The sequence below is a fragment of the Seriola aureovittata genome, chromosome 2 (genome assembly GCF_021018895.1).
Source record: "Seriola aureovittata isolate HTS-2021-v1 ecotype China chromosome 2, ASM2101889v1, whole genome shotgun sequence".
Lineage (NCBI taxonomy): Eukaryota > Metazoa > Chordata > Actinopteri > Carangiformes > Carangidae > Seriola > Seriola aureovittata.
The window spans coordinates 14,242,859-14,263,325 of NC_079365.1; the positions used below are offsets into that span (position 1 = coordinate 14,242,859).

A 20,467-nucleotide genomic window follows, 5' to 3' on the forward strand; every position below is an offset into this window, starting at 1 on the left:
GGAGATAATTATGAAAATCTCTAACAAAAAAAAAAATCAAAACTTGAAATGATACCTCTATTAAAGTAATTCAAATGTGTAATGTCAAACATGGAAACTCTAAATCCACCAAAGAGCAGACAGTCACACTATGAATATTATTACAGTAATTTTTTGGTTGTACAGCCTAACTGTGTTGCAAATAAATCTTCAATATTTGAAGGGAAAACGACATCCTTTGATTAAACTATTAAACAGATGTAGTCATTTGATTTGTGAAAAGGTCACATGCAGGATGGGATGTTGCATCTGAACGTGTGTGTGTGTGTGTGTGTGTGTGTGTGTGTGTGTGTGTTACGGAGGGAGGGCGGGGGAGCAGTAGTAAGCAGACACTGAGGGAAGAGAAGCAGGACGGAAAATACAACAAGTGAGTGAACTGTTGCTCAGCAAATAAAGTCGCTCTGCAGCGGGATGTCTGCACGTCGGAAGTCTGCAAAAGTAATTGGTCAGAATATGTAATTTCACTTGAGGGAGCGCTACGAGACTTTGAATTGTGTTGTTGTTACTCCTCATTAAAAAAAAAAAAAAAAAAAATCCTCCGTGTCTGCTCGGGCTGCCGTGAGCATTTCGGACAGTGCTGTCCAGCCACCGCGCAGGACTCCTGAATGAGACGCTGCAAGTTCAAATATTAGTGGGACTCTGAGTTTGCACCGCGGCGCAACTTCACGGTGGAAGCGCTCAGTCAGTCTGTGGAGGATTTCATTCCAGTCCTGGACCAGTTTTCCTGCGGCGTTTCCATCTGAACCCGCAGCATGAAAAGACTCTGAACACCGGCTGGAGGAGGAAGAAAGAAGCAGAGGAGAAAGAGAAAAAAAAAATCTTAGTAAGTTGATGTCATTTTGCATGAATTTCTCAAACGTTTGCTTGTGAGATCATTATTTCCTCTTGTTCTGATTAAATCGGGACGAGTGCTTAAAATGTAAGTGACCATTTTGATTAAAGGGAAATTACTGGAATTTTTGAGTTATGTATGATATGTAGTGTTTGTGCTTTTTTAAAAACTGTCTGAGTTTGTAGACCATAATCAATGTAGGCCTGTAATAATATCAACACCTAGCAATCAACTGAGTTCATTTGATTATTAAATTACTGAGGTTTCCCATTTTGTTCCCTTTATAAATAACAACAGAGATGTTTAAATAAACCTAAGGCATCATGACAAATCCGTATGTTGTCTGTCACATTTTTGTTTATTTTAAATTGCTAAGAACAGATTTAAATTATTTATATTATACAAATTCCAATGCTTTGTTTGCTAAATTTCCTCTACATTTTAAGTTCAAATATAATAGGGGATTTGGTTTTGTTTGTCCATGACTGCTTATTTTATTATACGTGTGTATATGTGTTTTCTTTTCCTTCTAGATTGCAAGAGATTCAGTGATTTGCTCTGATGCTGTGATAAAATGTTTTCTGCTTCATCCAAGCTGCTTTTAAAACACGGGTGCCCACATTCATCGCAGTTTGGCCTGCCCTTTCTTCAGAATTTGCCTTTTATGACCTGTAACGAAACCATCCTTTGAATGGAGGAGTAGACTGCTGATCTAAATCAAATCCAGGCTCCTTTAAACAACAGATATACAGAGAGAAAAGAGAGGAGATTTAGCACTTTCCTCGTTCTTCTCTTCTCATTGCTGGACAGACAAGTAAAGCGCCCTTCCCCGCATGTGGTGGGTGAGATGAACTCCAGTGGGAATACTGTAGACCCCACCTGACAGCTCTCTGCCTGAGCAACTGAAAGCTTTTCACTGGAGCTTCCACAACCACAGAGCTGGATTTAAGAAAACAGCGGTTGCCTAAAATCCTAACATTTCAATGGTGATGCTCATTTTTGACAAAGACATTTAAAATATTTGTTATTTTTGGCCTGAAGGGTGATGTTTTATCTTTAATTAGGTTGAAAGCCCACAGACACGGTCAGCCAGAGGAAACTGAAAAATAAAAGGATACAAAACAAATGTGGTGAACATCAAGAAATGGAAAAATCTGTTTGTTATTCTCCCCCAGACTGCTGATTTTTTTTTTCCTGTTCCTGTCTGAGACTTGCCTGTCCTGCTCCTAGAATAGCCCCCATTTCTTTTCTCTGCCCCACACAGTCACACATTTTTACCCTCCACCTTCTCGATCCAGTAGTTACTCTCTACCCAGAGTTCAGCCTGGCCGGCACAACCATTCCAGCTAAGGGGGAGGAGGACTTCCTCACGCTGGCCGCCTCCCGGCTCAGCCGAAAAAAACGTGTCATCGGGGCTGGAGTCGGCGTGGCCATGGTCCTGGTCCTGTTGGTGGCCATTCCCCTATTGGTCCACACCACCAAAGGGGGAGGGTCCGGAGGAGGGGGCACACATTACGAGATGCTTGGGAGCTGCAAGATGGTGTGTGACACTTTCACCCCCCCACAGGGAGAGCTGACAGCCGTCTCCCCTCAGCCCCCAGACTTCCCAAACCGCAGGGGAAAACAAGGGTTTAGAGGGAGCGCTGGACTTCCTGGTCCTCCAGGTCCTAAAGGGCCTCCCGGGGAGCCCGGCAAGCCTGGCCCACCTGGTCCACCTGGGCCTGGACCCGGTGGCTATGGCCCCTCTTTCTACAGCCCCAAGATCGCCTTCTACGCCGGCCTCCGGAAACAACACGAAGGAAGTGAAATACTAAAGTTTGATGACGTGGTGACCAACGTAGGGAACTACTATGAGCCCGGTACCGGCAAGTTCACCTGCCCTCTGCCAGGTATCTACTACTTCACCTACCATGTCCTGATGAGAGGTGGTGATGGGACGAGCATGTGGGCTGACCTGAAGAAGAACGGACAGGTGAGTGTGGGTTTAGGTGGGAGTGATTGTGTGTCTGAAGTGTCTCTCTGAACTTGTGATATGAGTGTTTGGCCTTTTGACACAAAGGCTGGGTCTGCAACTATAAAGCAACCAAAAATGTATTGGTGAAAAACTTGTGCACAGTTTATGTAGGCCCACAGAGTTTGGTCCAATATCACTCTGTGTCACAGACAGTGGACATGATAAAAGCAGCAATTTTATAATTCAGCCTAGGACAACATACAACATACAGGAGAACAAGAAGTAAACCAAATTAAATGATTAAACACAGATTGTAACCAGGGGCGCTGCACAAACATCTGGGCCCCGTACATATACAGTTCAATAATCCACTGCCTCTCCTGTACGAATAACTAAATCAACAAGTGTAAGCTCATGCATTTATCGTGGTTATCATGAAAATACGTAACAAGGTGTTTTAAATGAAGTGAAAATGAAGTCTATTCAATCTAAAAACTCTATAAACTCATTTCACCCTCCTTTCTCAACTGACTATAATTACTATGTGAAGCTTTCACTGTGAGAGTATTACAAAAGATTATTTACATCTTAAATACATCTTACTCTGGTCCCTACCCTCAGAAAGGATTACTCTTCTACTGCATTTCATAATGAAAGAATTAGCATTAATAATCAAGGTCTCACATAATAAAACCATAGAAACCTAAAGACACAAGTACACACATAAGTATATGAAACAGGTAGCCCGCGTATTAAACCTGAACCCTATCGCTCTCAAACTGACAGACTTGTCTTGATACGGATAGTCATACTGAATAATGCTGTACAATAATGTACAATGAAACAGACTACTCTCTGATGATGTTGTAAATCTCCTCTTAGTGTAAACTGCTGAAAACGACTGTATGAAATGACTTTTAGTCTGCACCTAATGAGCTCAGCTTGTCAGACATCCTCAGTAACATGAGAAGATGGTGATGATGGAGCAGCAGCCGATTCACTCTCTGGCGGTTTCTCAAACTCAGGACAATGCTGCTTCATTCATCAGCAAGCTGCCTATTATAATATGAAACCAGTCTGACACACTGCCACCCTTGATATTTTTCTTTCCTTCCTATTTTGTAGCCTGCTTTGTAACGACATGACTGCTTCATCAGTCTCAGCACATTTACAGCATATGGAGAGAAATGACTTCTGTCCACCCGAGTGCAGGAGTGGACTAAACCATTAACACCTTTCAGCCAACAGTAGCAATAACAGTTTATATAATTAAATAAAAGCTCAAGAACAAGCTTTGAGCTGATCATGAGTTTTTACTGAGACGACGAGAGGGATAGGGTTGTCCACCGTCTTTACAGACCCCGTGTGAAACTGAAGAAACAGCAAAACGTAAAACGGTTCACCAACGAATGAGCTCCACTCCTGCCATGTTCTCAGATACAGCGTTCTTGGCAACTGCCATACCTGATTGTAATTTCCCTTTAGACTTATGTCTGTAAGTGTTCTCTGATCTGATGTCAGCACAATGACATCATATGTCTGTGCTTTCCAAAAACCTTTGCAAATCACTGAAAATAAAGCCATTTACAAGCCACTGACGTTGTAATGTTTGCAGTCATGGTCAAAAGAAACACTGTAACAATATTACTCTATTTACTTTTTTATTCTTGTTCAATCTTGACAAAAGTACTTATTCCCACAACCACTAGAGGGTTTTGTCATTGAACGTAAACAAATGTCATTTTTGGGTTGCAAGTTGCCGTTGTTGCTGCATTGCAGTGCCCAGGTGTTGCTGTTATTGTGTAATAGTTTGACTATCACTCAGTTTCTTAGCATGATGAAAAAGTAGCCTAGGTTCTTAACAGTAGAATAATAATGATATTTTATAGAAACATCAAAAGCAAAGGTTTCGTAAAAAATACCAGAAATAAATCTAAATGCTGTCTAGATTAAAGTAAAAGGACTCATGCTGTATCCCAACTCTTGTATAGAGAAGAACTATCACCCCCCCCCCCCCCCCCCCGAAAGCAAAAAAACAAAACAAAACTGTAATTAATTGTACAACTTGCAAACAAAGGGAGAGGGAGCGAGAGAGAGATTGACAGCCAAGCGATCAAGAGGATAACAATCCTCCACGTCTCGGTGGAACAAAGCCAAAATGCAACAGCTGGCTACTGTCCTCTGAGGAACTCTGGCTTTAACACTAATAAATAAACAAGTATAAATGCCTGGAAGAAGCCTTGAACGCTTCCATCTGGAGATCCGTGACAAGCTTGAAGTACTAAGCCCTCACTCTGTTGAGGAACTCTGATTCTGACATGTGTGCTGCAGAACAGAAGAGTGACATCCTGGGGATTACCAGAGAAGAAGAAAAAACATGCTTTGCATTGTTACAAGCCAAGTCAAACTGAACAGAGTGTTTGATGGTACGACGGTGGTTTCTCTACACATAATTCAAACAGCACATGAGCTGACAGCAATATCATGCTGAGCAGACCATCACCCAGCTAGGCTGCTGTTCACTGATGTGCTTTGCTGAATCTCCATCTTAAAATACTTTTACAGTATGTGGACCAGTAAGAATATGGCAGGGGAGTAGCTGAACAGTTAGCATGGCAACCTTTTTCCTAATTCCTAATTCTTCTCTGTTACATATTGTTCTTCAGTATGTGTAATAGCCATCATGCTTCTTTGTAAATTTATTTTTTGGTATTTCGTTTTTATTTTACAGTATATATGACAAATCCACGTCTAGAATTCAACCTTGGATGTTGAGGTTATGTAGCATGAGTCTAAACCATCAGGCTTCATGTTTTATTCGACTTTTGAATGTTTTTGAATGTCTTTGTCACTTTCTCTTGCTAATGCTGCTGTTAGCTGAGGTTCACGCTAAACTACTGCCCAACCCGTAGGAGTCACTAGTACCTCTGGCCTCATTGACTTTACCACCATTCATTGCAATGCAACAAGGCTAAGATGTTGCCAACAACAACGAACAGTTCATCACTGGGTCTGCTCAAGGAATCAAACTCACTGTCATTGCAGTCATGGACAGGAGCTTTCTCCCTGCACCACCCATGCTCACCAGGTCTTTTTGTTTGTTAGCTAGCTTGATATGTCAAAAACATATCAACAGATTAAAATCTGGCCAAAGATTTGCCATGGGCCTAGAAAGAACACATACATTTTTGGTGCCGATCCAGTTTATTTTTAAAACATTTATTAGCACTGCCAGATTTCAAGAGTATTTACACAATTTTTCATGACCTACTAAATGTATGTAAAAATGTGGCATGTGAGTGTTACCATGATTTCCCATCACAATGTGTATTTTGTGCAGATTTAGATCCAGATGCAGATTTCAAAGTAGGGCTTTTTCATAAATGATGAATCTACAGATTCTTTTCCCGATGAATTGATTAACCTTTTAATCTGTTAAATATACATAAAAAAAAAATAGCAAAAAAATGCTAATCAGTGTCCATGGCAACATCTTCTAATTGCTTGTTTTACTTGAGCAACTCTCCAAAACTCAACAATAATATGATATAGAGAAATGCAGCAAATCCTCACATTTGAGATGATGAAGAAAGAGATAATTTGGACTTTTGGCTTGAAAAATGACTGAGATGATTAATGTGTTATCAAAAAAGTTAATACATTTAGAAATTCACCAAGTTAATGATAAAATTTGCATCAAAGTGCAAAGTGGTTTTTACATTGGAAATGTGCTATAGTTGGAGGAAACAAGGAAAATGTCTTATCTTGAAATGCCTCTCCGCACCAGATCGATGGGCATCTGTATTTTTCACTGACATCTGTTCTAATGTTTTTGAGTTCTCTGCTCAGAATACATACATCATTATAGATCTTTTATGTGACTGATCAAGTCCATAAAAATAGTTATTCCTCATTTCATTGATGTGATGGGATGTGCGTAAAGTGCAGAGTAAAGAGGACAGACAGTTAAATGCCAGATATAATTGGAGGACTTGGTTTGTTGCGTGTCTTCACAGACATTGTCATTCCTGTCTTCTCCTGCTGTTAAATCTTTCATAGCCTTTAGATGAGATCTTCTCCCCCCACCTGTGCCCCTCCTTTACACACACACACACACACACACACACACACACACACACATACTTTTACCGTCCACTGGCTATTGACTCCTTCCTCATTAATTATCTTTTCCATCAACTAAATTATTTAACCCAATTCAGTGCTGATCTTGCCCTCACAGTTTCATTGCACTCGCTGTTTTTTTCTGTGAATAGACAAGTGCTCTGGGAGCAAAGTGAACCAGCCAGGTCAATGAGAAAAACCTTGAGGATAATATTGAAAAAGTTTGTCAATTGAGAGACTGTAAAGACATTCAACAGCAAATTACTCCTTACTATTACTGTAACACTCTTTCTAAATGGTTATTCTGCTCACTCTGTCCAGCTTTGGGAGATGACATTCACTCACTGTGATAATTGGATAATGAGTGAGAACATTTATGAGTAAAGGAATGCACTTATATATGCCTATTTACTTTCTTGCTAAAAGTTAAGATGAGAAATTTGATCCCACTCTCATGTCTGTGAGGAAAATATCAAGCAGGAACCAGCGGCTTAGCATAGCACAAACACTGGCAGCCAGGGAAACAGCTAGCCTGAAATGTCCGAATGTAACAAAATCCACTTACCACTAATAAACATTGTTGAAGTACTTATTACTGTGTTACTGCCCAACACTACAATTTAACATGTTATACCTTGTTTGTTTAATCTGTAGTGTTAAGACAACAATTTGCAGTTTAAGTTTTAGGATATGTTCTGAATTATTATGCTAAAATAAGCTAACAGGCTCCAGCTACATATTTACTGTAAGACTGGCATCGAAAGTGATTTTTTTTTTTTTCTTTCTCCCAAATGTTGATCTGGTCCTTTAAAGTCTGCTGTGTCTGTCTATGGTGTATCTCACGGCATGGTTAGATGTGTGTGTACGTGTGCATGCGTGTGTGGGTGTGTGTGTATTGTCAGACTGATATGCATGGTGTTGATCAACGTCTTGTCAAAGGGAGCTGAGAATAAGACACATCCTGGGGAGAGATCACTGCAGAGACAGGCAGGATGCAGACAAGTGGGCTGACAGAGAGGGAGAGAGAGAGAGATGGATGGATATTCGCAGAAGAAAGGACACAGGAGGATGAGAAAAAAAGGAAACATATAGCGTCCTCTGTCCTCCTTGGAGGGAGGAGTTGAGGAGAGGGGATAAAGCAGTGTAATCAGACACATGACTGACATATATGAAACAAATCAGACATCCTGGATTCTCGTTTTGCTAAATGATTGTCTCAACATGTAACGGATCAGCAAGTTTAAACCAAGTTTGCAGAGCTGAATGTCTCAATTCAGAGAATCCTCTTCACTCCTAGTGTCCCATAAATCATCAAAAGATTGGTGTTGAGGTAGGTGACCTTTTCAAAAGATATATAATTCACCACCAATATGTACTTTGCCCTTTACAGTGATGAGCATGGAGTGGGAGTATGAATATTTATAGCTGGTCCAATATAGGTGAATCTGAGTTGGTCAGTTAGTCGGTCTGTAGTGTACACACGCGCACACACACACACACACACACACACAGACACACACACACTGTAGTTTTGATGACATCAGTGTCGTAGTAGCATTTCAGTATCTCATCTATTGACACTGGGTAACCTCATTTTGTGGCAGTGGCATTAGCTTGGATCTGACCTATACTGGACTGGTGGACAAAGCGGTGCCTTATTAAAGCCCAACAAAATGCTCTGATTGGACAATGTGAGGTGTGAAGGTTAGAAGATCAATTAAAAGTGGAGGATGAATCTTTGAATTAAAGGTGCATCAAAAGTGCACAGGTAAGAGAAACAGATGCAGGTTCTGATGAAGGTGCATATAGTGTATTGGTTATATTGTGAGAGATGAGCGAGCGAAATAATAAGCGACAAACAGCAAAGACAATATTTTGCAAACAAATTATTTTCACTATGATTATTACAAAAGCTCGACAAATCATTGTTTGTTTGTTTTTTCATGTAACTCCAACTGAAACCCGAGGTTTCGGTGGCAATATAACGGTTTAACTAATGAGGTATATGAGCTAATTTGATAATTAAATACACCACTTAAAAGTTGTGGTGATGACAAGCTGGGACTGAACTAGGAGAAAAAGAAATGGCTCGCCTCCAGAAGGTAGGTGTGATGTGGCTACTGTAAGAGGTGGAAGCTGCTAATTACAGTATGTCAGGCAAGGTGTCAGTGTGGACCTCATGCGGCACTTCATTAGACAGTTTCAAATTCATTTTATTTTGGTACTTTCGGATTCCATTTTTTCCCCCCTCCCCAACAGTTGTGTGTGTGTTGGTAGAATAATTCATGCTCAAGAATTTTTTTGTGCGTTGCATTGCTTTGGTGTCTGACACAATGATAATGGTTAACATTTCGTGATAAGGGATAAAAGTCTGTCCTTTCAGACAGCATTTCATGTAGAGCAAATAGAAAGAATCCTCTTCCATACCCTGCTGCCTGCCCTTGTTTCTTCTGCTTGTCTTTTTCTTCAAGAACACACACATTTATATGAATGTTCATGCACACAGCCATTATTTAACTATATGTTTCTGTTATAATGGCCTAAGTCATTATATTCTGCAGACTAAAGGCTGGTTGGCTAGTTGTTACGGTGTTTTTGTCATGCCTTTGTTGTGCTTTCCTTTTGCCTTCCCATTATATCATTATTTCTCCTCATCAAGGAAGCAGGGGTTTTTTTTTCTTTTATAAACCTCAGGTTTTCACAGTGTTAGATAATGGCTGAACCAATATGTATTCTGGAATATTAATGTTTTTAAGAGTAGATATATCAGAATTTGATGGATATTAACTTCTGACCTGTGACACATTTTATATGATGAATGATGAGCGTTTGGCAGTTAGTTGCTTTTGAGTATTGCCGTTTGTGTTGTCGCATACTGCGCATCCACAGCAGGTAAGACAGTCAACAATATGTCATATAAAGGAATAGCATAGTTTAACTTCAGAGCTGAAGCTTTGCTCTAGCTGATGCTCTGCAGGTAGACTTTCCACAGAACCCATTTATATCCAATTAAGGCATCTCCTCTCCCCTCAAAGGTTTCAGGGTAGAGCCAATTAGAGACTTTCTAATCAACATCTTGACACCTTGGGTCTTGAGTGTCATGGCAAAATATTAGCATTTAGTATGCCAATTAGAGTGTGAGTCTGCAGTGCAGGAGAAGAGTTACATGTGGACCAGGGTATAGAAACAGGATACCTCAGGCCGGTACACATGGATGGAGGCTGAGAGAACACAGCAGCTTTTTACAAAAAAAAAAAAAAGGGCCATTTCAATTGCCCTTCTTCTCTCTCTCAGTTCACCCTCAGAGGTCCCCCAGGTAAGTTTAAGACGCCCCGTCTCAATCGCCTCGCTCCGCTCTGAGAGGTCTGTACATCACAGTGAATGAATCCTGTCAGTTTTATTACCAGAGGATCAAGGCGCCACTGCGAAACAAAACAAAACCGAAAAAACAACACACTGCACGGACAGCCCACCTCCCCAACCTCATTCATACTCCTCCCCCTCTCCTCTGAAATAGGCATGCTTGATCAGTTTGTTATCCAACAGGCTCCCTCCCCATTACTCAAAGCCCCTCTAAACTTTGGCTTCCTTTACTCGAATCCTGTGCTTAGACTGCTAAAGTGCATGCAGCTGCTTTCCCGTCTGTGTGTCCTTATCCAAATTTCTGCTTCCACACCCTTCTTCTCACTGCTTATCCTTCTTTTTTCCTTACCCCATGCCCTCCTTCCTTCAGTTTTCTCTGAGGCAAAGTTTGAAATTGGCTCGATATACATAAAAATGATGAAGATCTTTGGCGGAATAAAATTTGAAATACAGCATGTCCGCCCTTAAATATGTCACACAAATCAGTGGCACACAACTGAAAATGTAGATTTTATTGAGCATTTAACACTTTTAGTGAATTATTTCTGTACTGTCAATTTTCCCTCTCTCTCTTTCTCTCTCCCCCACCTTTCTCTGTCTCTCTCTCCTCATTTAATGTCGCCCCCCTAATGAAAAGTGGAGGAAGTGTAATCTTCTCTATTGTCCCGTGGGTCTCCCTTCTCCCCAACAGCAGCAGATCAAGTCAGAACAGCATTGGGCCAACAGACAGAAATTCACTCCCTTGTCGCTATCAATCTCCGCCACTGTTGACAATAATCCTGATTTGCCTTTCCCTCTTGTTTTCACTCCCAAAGCCCCAGTGCCTCCTGCCCACTTTAAGAAAACAAGGTTTCCCAGTGATTGTTACTGACAGCAGCTGAACCTGCAGATTCCTCTGTGCTGGTTTCAGTGTCACAGCGCTCTGCAATGTGAGCAGCTCGGCCTGGTCCGAGATATTACAATGTTTTTCATAGAGGTGGAGGATGTTTTCAGATCCTGAGCTTGAGCAAAAGAACCAAAGAAGTAAAGGCCTCACTTTGAGTTACTGTTACCAGCACACAGAGAGAACAAGTAAAGTTCACTTGCCATTTTTCTGTTGTATTGACATCAAAAATGAATGAAATACCTAGTAATAATTACATTTACTTACTTTCCCCATTTTTTGAAAATAAGATCAAGTTGTGTGATTTAACAGTGAATTTACTTTAAGTATCACAGTAAAACTACTTGTTTTGTAGAAAAATGGCCGTTCTTAATGAACATATCACAACTTAGATTATAGCATCATTAATCTTGATGCATCATTGCATAAGAAGCATTTTACTGTTGCTGGTCGAGGCAGAACTAATTTTAATTTAACCGTTTTTTTTTGTAATTGTCAAATTTTAATCAGACAAGTTACTTATTATTACAGTTGTCCAATGAATGCAGTGCAATATAAAGTGCAATATTTCCCTATTTCCCTATCATGTGGTGGAGTAGAAGTAGAACTTATCATTAAATCATTAAATCATAATATAATATATCATATTAATAATAATAACAATAACAACAATTATATAATAATAATATTATATATATATATATATATATATATATATATATATATATATATATATATATAATATAATAATAATAATAATAATAATAATAATAATGTGTACAGTTTTAAGATAAATGTAGTGTAATGTACAAATGGTTAAAGTTCTAGATTTAATCACTGTAAATTATGTTCATGTCTTTTTCTCTCTGTTTTATTGCAGATTCCTCAGATGACATTTAATTCATTATACTTCATAATATTGATGATGACTGATAATATTTAAAATGTCACACTCTTGAAAACAGGTGCATAAGATGTATAAAATAGCTAACTTATCCACTGGGTTTCTGTATATATAGGAATATAGGAGGAGAATGTAACCAAGAATTAATCATAAATGTAAGATATTAAATGTCAGCATCTTCACACTGTCTGAGTCGAGGCGAAGTAAACCTGTGTATCTCATAAGGACGTCAACCATAAAAAGCCATAAATAACATTGTGTCCTTTTGGCTGGCAAATATAATTAGCTGATGTTCATGTTTAAAAGGCCATTTCAATGACATGGTGTGAATATCACTGCGGCAACTTTTGTTATGACCCTTAAACGTGGGCGATTCAGGTAGGAAGAACCCAGCAGCGTGATGAGCTATTATAAAATGAGGGCTTGTGATGTTGTTGTCCTTGCACACATAGAGAGGTAAACCAGTTTTAATTGTAATCCTATACTGTACTCTTAGCAAGTTACAGCAGCCTGTCAGCTTCTAACTCAGCTGAACATATTGTCAGGGGAATCATGCCGTTCAACCATGTAGACAGATGTTGGATGTACAAGATGTCAGATTCTCTTTGCTGTTATATTTTTCCGAAAACCTATTAGGTCTCCTCAGGGGAGCTGTGCAGTCCCTTCAGTGCAGAGCAGTCTTAACAGTATAAAATAACAAAATGTCCTATATGCTGCGCAGTTTTTCTCAGGTGTTCACTTGAGATTCATAAAAAAACAAAGAGGAAAGAGAACTGCTCTTATCGAGATGTGGAAAGACCTGGAGTGTGTGTTCTCTTTTCTCTTTGTGTGTGTGTGTGTGTGTGTGTGTTTGCTCAGGATCTTATCCTGACCTCCTGCTAGTATTTCATGAGCCCATTTGACCACTGTAGCCTATCCTGTGCCCCTATTTATTGTGATTGTATGGAGTTATTGAGGAGTCGGACCTATTAGGCGAGGAGCTGCCATGGCTGTCCGACTACCAATTACCGTAGCCTGCAGCCATGTATAGCCTGCCCTGCCGCATCTGGCGGCAGGGAGGGGTGAGGGATGTTGTGAGGAGGGGATGGGGAAGGAGGCAAGAGGGGGGTGGGTGGGGGTTGAGGAGGGTCCTCAGGAGACCTGCCACAGCAGCATGCCGTTAATCAATCCGATTTAGGCCGGACAGGGACACACTTAGTTGCTGCTCCCGCCAACACTGCCATGGTGGGGGAGAGAAAATGTGTGCGTGACCTGCATCTCATTGGAGTGTAAGGACACAAAAAGATGGATAGATGGGTGCAGAATGAAGAGATAGAGATGGGGTGGAGAATGGGGGAGGGATGATGGAAGGGGCGTGAGGTGTGGAGGGAGAGACAACAATTAATGGAGTGATGTGAGTTGAATTAAAACAAAGGAAATGTATCGATTAATTTCTGTCTCAAGGAGCAGAATAAAAATGTTCACCTTTTCTACATGGAAGAAATGCTTGTATAGAGAAACGCAGTGAGTCAAATTGATAATTGTAAGATTCCTAAAAAAAAAGGAAGAAAGAAACTCATTATCTGATGGAGGATGAGAGGAAATGGGTTTTTTAGTCTCATTTTATTTGTCTTAGCGATCACAAGGCAGCCAGGGAGGCTTGATGACTGGTGGAGATGATGGACCATATCCTTAGTCAGACCCAGACCCAGAGCAGAAGACAAGGATGGAGTGAGGGTATCATATTTGCATTCATTAATATGTATGCGCTTGTGTACTTTATTTTCTACTATTAAATGGATCGTCTGCATGAATAGTCGGTTACTTACCCAATGATGGCACAATTTATTATGAGGAGATTTGCTCGCTGGCTGCGAAAACAACTTTGGACTTGGATCTTAGAATGACAGTGGACAAAATAATATAATTATATAATCATTATATAATTAATAATAGATAATTACCTGGGATGCACTACTCTTCATCCAATCAGCTGCTTTCTCAACTTGGAGTGTACTCAATTAAATCCTGGGATACTTGGAGCGTCTAGAAAAGGAACTCCAATTACATGAGGATGGGAGTAACATGACATTAAATCTGGTGCTTGTGCAGGCTCCTGCAGGTGTTTGACTTCACCCTGGTCCTCATGAAACCTCTTCTTAATTGCAACTATGGGAGCATTATTCTTGGATCCTCACTTAGAGGTGTGATATTTGTTCTCTGGTATGTAAACATGTACAGTAATCGTCAGATGGAACGACTTCCTTTTAAATGGCTGGTCATACCATTACAGACCCAGCATCATGTTTAATCAGAGTGCGTTCCTCCCAACATAAACCTGTCCAGATGCAGATCAAATTGTGAAGAATGACTCATCAGACCGTACCACTTTTTAAAATTGTGGAATTGCTCCAGGTTCTGTAGTCCTCACACCAGATAATGCATCCTACTGTGTCAGCTGTGAATACCAGCAATTGCTGGATGGCAGCCATTAATGCCAGTTTTATGAATGTATATATAATGTATATATAATGTCAAGGTCTTGTGGTAACTGTGTTGTAGGGGTGTTGATTACATCGTTTGGTAATTTTGAGGCTACAGCATGGTTTCTGTTCATCTTTCTCCATGTTTAGCATTCAATATATTAGTTGTTGTTTTTTTTATTTCAAAAAGATTTCAGTTCGGTTGATTGAATTTCCTGTAGTCTCTGTTTCTTTGGAGCTCTTTCGTTTTCTCATGTTTGTTTGAAAAATCAAATATAATGATGATGTTTGTCAAATCTGTTTAAAATGCTAATTGGAATTCAGCTTGACATGAGCCACTGACTCACACCCTGTAAATGTAATTTAGATTCTTCATAATTAAAGCTGCTATAATGAATCAATATCTTTCTAAAAACAATTGCTCAAATGACTGTATGTAATGTGAAACTCTGTAGCTCCACTCAACAATGCAAAGCACTTTAGAGCCTTTCAGCTCATTGTTTTGGTTTTTACTTTACTTTTACACACCTAGTGATTGGCTGGTGAGCATAGTGGAGCATTTAGCAGCCAGGAGGTAGTTAGACCAAGCAGCAACCTCCAGGGCTGAAAAATGAAGCCAACACCAAAGAATGGCCACTAGAGGCTGGTTGGTTTTATATAATTCACCTATTTAAAAAGGCTTAAAGTTATGCATAATCGTGGGCGTGCCGCTTTGACTGACAGGTGGGTGAGCATATCTACTTGCCACAAACCGGCATGCAACAAGTCGCAGCCCCACACATGCCTCCTCTTTGAGCAGCCCACTCAGGGCTTCAAAACCGCTCTTCAGAAACCGGTGGGCTACGTCACAGAGGCTATGTCTATGTATGTGGCTATGTATCTTAAATACAGTATGTGGTTAAGACCAAAAGCGGAACCAAAAGAAGAGAAAATATTGGACTTACATTCATCTGGTGGACAGAAACATGACTCCGAGTGAAAGCATAATGTGTAACTCAATGGCAACTGTATGCAAACAGGTTGCTGATATACCTTAAGGTCTTTAACCATTGTATGCATACTGTATATACAAGTGTAACATGACTTTGCAAAGCTGAATACCAGTGAAATAATAATAAGAACTGAAACTGTAAAAACTAACAACTTAATCAGTCCATGTCCATATATCAGCAGTCAATATGCGTATGTGTGTGCATTCACTATATTTGTTGTAATTGCTTGACAAATGAACTGATGTCTTCCCTGATACCACCCTAGCAATCCCTATCAGACTCCTCTCTGCAACAGGTGGATCAGGTGTGAGATCAACAATCCTCTGGAAAAATTGATAGCGACTAAGAAAGGTTGTGCCCACAGATGGAGGTTTGAGGCCAAAAATCACTGCACATCTCATCTATCTACCCAGTGGACAGGAAGGCATCTGTACTGATGACATTACACCGAGATCACAGAGTGAAACAGGAAATAAAATGGCACCGGTTACATCCAGATAAAGTGAACAGATGAAAAAGATAAACCTATTAGAATCATCAGCCTTTATATATAAAACATGTCACATGGTTGGTTATTACTAGGATTATTCTGTAATATTTGGGATTCTATCATTTATGTGCATTGAACATCACTGGATTGCGTTATACTTGCTTTCTTCATGTGGAACATAGATATGCATATTTCTGCCATCATTAACTTTTAGATGATCGTGGTGAAACATGTCTCAACTGCAGGTGATGATTAATGTTTTGGGGCAATAAGAAAGGAGCAGTGATTTAAATAAGAGAAGAGGGGATTGTGGGAACAGACTTGTATATACAGGTATTTGAGACCAATAAATCGGTTTGCCCATAATGAAATATTGGAAACTGGCCAGTGAAAATCGCTCACGTCCAATACACAGTAATGTATGTTCTTGATCAAGCCATTTGAAAAACCTGTGATTCATTTATTTTCCTTATCATATTTATTTATATGAATTTAATTTTTATTGCAAAATTCCGAACAAAAAGGAAACAACAAAAAAAGAAGAACAATTTACATTAAATATTAAATATTAAAATAATCTATAAATATAGACATATTATTGTAAGTTTGAGATGCAGCATGATTTTTAAGATATATGGTTTGAAAAAGTCATTTCACCACCACAAATTTAAAAATAAGACTTGATACCCATTCCTCCTCTGTCCAACCTTATCCAGCTCTCAACCTCTTCCTCTGCCTCTCATTTCTGTAACATGTGCAGCAGCTTTACCTTGAACTCCAGACTAATTACAGAAAGTGTGGAGAATTGCATTTTCTCATCAAATTCTGTACTGCTGTATACTCAGTCTAGACTAAAACAGAAGGATAAAATCCTTGTCTAATATGGTGTGAAATTGTCAGAATTAAAGATATAATATCAGCATAACATATGGGATGTCTCTGTGCCTCAGGGGTTAAGATGCCAGGTTAAGACCATAAGCCACAGTCGTCCAGCGGCATCAACACAGACCACGAAAACCACATAAACACATGACTCGTGATATTGTTTATCTGCTTTCCCTGTGGCTAATAATTAAATATTGCTTTCCATCTTTGCAGCCTACAAACATATCTCTTGTCTTTATCTCAGGTGAGGGCCAGTGCAATCGCTCAAGATGCAGATCAGAACTACGACTATGCCTCAAACAGCGTCATCCTGCACCTGGACGTGGGGGACGAAGTGTGTGTACAACTGGACGGCGGCAAAGTTCATGGGGGAAACACCAACAAATACAGCACCTTCTCTGGCTTCCTCATCTACCCTGACTGACAGTATACTCACATTTATATACTCTCCCTCTCTCTCTCTCTCTCTCTGTAATCAAGCAAAAAGTCTCCTCTCCATTCTGCATCTAACATGCCATGCTGCCATAATGTAATTTGTCATCTCAATGCTGCTCAGTACACAAAACATAAAATAACATTATCACAGTTAACAAATAGAGTTTGAACTGAATTTGTGTAAAAATGAATATAGTATTGTATATATTACCAGTTAACATTTACTTCTGATACACACACTTGTGTCACCTGTGCCATGAACAGTATGTGTAAGCATGGCTACAACACACGATTAACATCTGTTTCACATGCACACATCGGCTTGTACGCGCACACACACAGGCGTGTACACATGAACTGAACTTCTCCTATCAGTTGTTACACCGAGACAAGATGACCATCTCAGTCTGAAATCGACTGAAACGATCTCTGAATGTCGACTGTAAATCGAAGTGTGTGTATTTGGCTTCAGCCTCTCGCCTTCACTGTGAGATGGATTTTCAATATGGCCGTAGACACCAAACCAGAAAAGTCATGAATATATTGATTGCAACTGATGATACAGCCAACACCACGATCATAATCCAGTGTGCTGTATGTTGGTGTTCATGCCTGTGTGTGTGTGTGTGTGTGTGTGTGTGTGTGTGTGTGTGTGTGTGTGTGTGTGTGTGTGTGTGTATGTGTGTGTGTGTGTGGGTGTGTGTGTGTTTACTCTTCAGTTTGTGTTGAGGTGTAAAAAGGCGTCACGTTGCTGTTAGTTTGACTTGCACAATCTCTGACTCCTGTTACAGGGGGATGGGGGGGGGCGTCAAGTTGTCGGTAACAGTCCCTTAACACACACAGTATATCGATATTGAGGTTTAGCTTTGAGATTTTCCCTCAGCCAGAGCTTATGACAGAGTCTCATCATGTCCTACTAATGAGCTGAGGCTTCCTCTGCAGCCTCACCTGCTCAGTCACACTCAAACCCAACATCTAGGGCGGGTAGTATGGTGAATATATGAAAATATATATAACAAAAAAACAGTTAGACATTTTGGGAAATAATTTGTGGTTTTGCTGGCAGGCAGGTTTTGTTACCTATGGACAGAGCAAGGCTAGCTGTTCCTCCCCCCCGTTTCTAGTCTTTATGCTAAGCTAAGCTAACTGCCTGCTGGCCCCAGCTTCATGTTTACCGTACAGACATGAGAGTGATATCAGTCTTCTCATCTAGCTCTCTGCAGGAAAATGATTAAGCCTGTTTCCCAAAATGTCAAACTATTCTTTTAATTTTACCGTGAATGTACCCATGTGAAGATGTTTTTGAAATGCAGGTGACTGTTGTTGATGTTTTACTGCCATATATCATACCTATAGATTTTCCGTGCCTTACATTTTCTATTTTATTTTCTATTTTTTATGCATGAGACAGTATCCCTTGTTGAATCTGGGCTGTATGAGCAAGCTGATCCACGTGATGCAAACAGCAATCTGACGAGGATTTCTGATGAAAACGCAGGAAGTCCATGCAAATGTTGTTCCTCACCTAATGAAATTGCAGATGCCAACCGAGGACACTGACTGTGAATCTTTGTACATAGCTGGAGGTGACTCACTGCTGTAAATAAAAGCTCCCAAAATGGAGACTGAGGTTCATTCTGTATGGTGGGAAACACCAGTGGGAATAAACAACAGAAGCATGTGACCGTGTAATTCCAAAATTTGCATCCAAGAAAAATTATAAAAAATGTTGATGTAACCAAATTATTATATTTAACAATTCTATTTTTTTCATGATATTATGCTTAGACGGGTAAAATGTAAAATTCCTTTGAACACATCTATTGTAGTTTTAGAAGAAGAGAGCTTCATGTTGGTCCAATAATACACTTGTTAAAATGTGCGGCAGAGACTGTGTTGTCCTGAGTGACACAGATACGACCCTGAGGCCTGATAGCATGACTGTACCCTGATGAGATTTGGATGTGAACTTTCTATTCAACTTGTCATTCTTGTGCTGTGAAAAAAAAGAAAAAAGAAAAAAAGAAACATCCTGACGTTGTGTATTATACACAGACATTCCTGCTGAGTGGCTTTACATAACCTCTGTGCCATGCTGCATCCTACTGTGTGTGTTCTCTGGCGCTGTTACCTTTGTTCACGAGCAGTGAGGATTCATTGTTGTCACTGTACTTTGCAAGCTGAGTTGTGTGTATTCGTTATGTATGAAATCAGCATAGATTTTTCTCTGCCCTTGAAGACCATGAAACACAATAAAAAACGAAAATTCAGGATTATTTTGATGTCACTGAGTGAGAGTAAAAGCAACTCTTCCTTTATCCTTCATTCCTATTGTTCTTTATTCTCTCCTCATACGTTACACTCAAACAAGGACTCCGCAGGTGCTGACGTCTGTTGTGATAACTTTCCATTGCTGATGGTGTTTTTTGATTGCAAAAATCTCAATATTTTAGCAATATAGATTAAAATACAGATGAAAAAAGCTCATCCACAAATTAGAAATAAGAGCCAACAAAACCTACCTGCCATACCCCTGGTGATGCTCCATTGATACAGAATAATATGCTCAGTGGCCACTTTATCAGACACACCTGTACAATCTCTGACATAAGTATTCAGACCCTCGACTCAGTACTTATTTGAAGCACCTTTGGCAGAGATTGCAGTCTTCCTGGGTATGACGCAACAAGATTTGCACATCTGGATTTGGGGATGTTCTGCCATTCTTCTCTAGAGATCCTCTCAACATCTGTCAGGTTGGATGGGGACCGTCGAAGGGCAGCCATTTTCAGTTATCTCCAGAAATGTTCATTTGGGTTTAAGTCATGGCTTGGTTTTTGCTCTGATATGCATTGTCAGCTGTGAGACCTTATATAGACTGGTGTTTGTCTTTCCAAATCATATCCATGCAACTGAATTTACCACAGGTGGACTCCAGTCTATAGGTGTAGATATATCTCAAAGATGATCAAGAGAAATGGGAGTAACCTGAGCTAAATTTCAAGTGTCATAGCAGAGGGACTGAGTACTTATCTCAATATGATATTTCAGTTTTTCATTTATAACAAATTTGCAAAAATTTATAAAATTCTGATTTCACTTTGTC

At 39.9% G+C, this 20,467-nt stretch overlaps 1 protein-coding gene across 1 annotated transcript; it reads left to right on the forward strand.

Annotated features, from left to right (window-relative positions):
- The first annotated feature begins 380 nt into the window (after positions 1–380).
- On the forward strand, positions 381–19,632 carry c1ql4b (complement component 1, q subcomponent-like 4b). The gene is made up of 3 exons (XM_056386404.1): positions 381–862; positions 1,405–2,843; positions 17,171–19,632. Exons 2-3 carry the CDS (start codon positions 2,304–2,306, stop codon positions 17,348–17,350), a joined length of 720 nt encoding a protein of 239 aa, XP_056242379.1. The 5' UTR covers positions 381–862; positions 1,405–2,303; the 3' UTR covers positions 17,351–19,632.
- Positions 19,633–20,467: the final 835 nt, after the last annotated feature.

What these genes read in the sequence shown, in the direction of transcription:
- c1ql4b (XM_056386404.1), top strand. Translation starts at nt 2,304, where the DNA reads ATGGTCCTGGTCCTGTTGGTGGCCATTCCCCTATTGGTCCACACCACC. An exon ending in ACCTGAAGAAGAACGGACAG is followed by an intron (nt 2,844 to 17,170) that starts GTGAGTGTGGGT and finishes TCTTTATCTCAG; the next exon opens with GTGAGGGCCAGTGCAATCGC.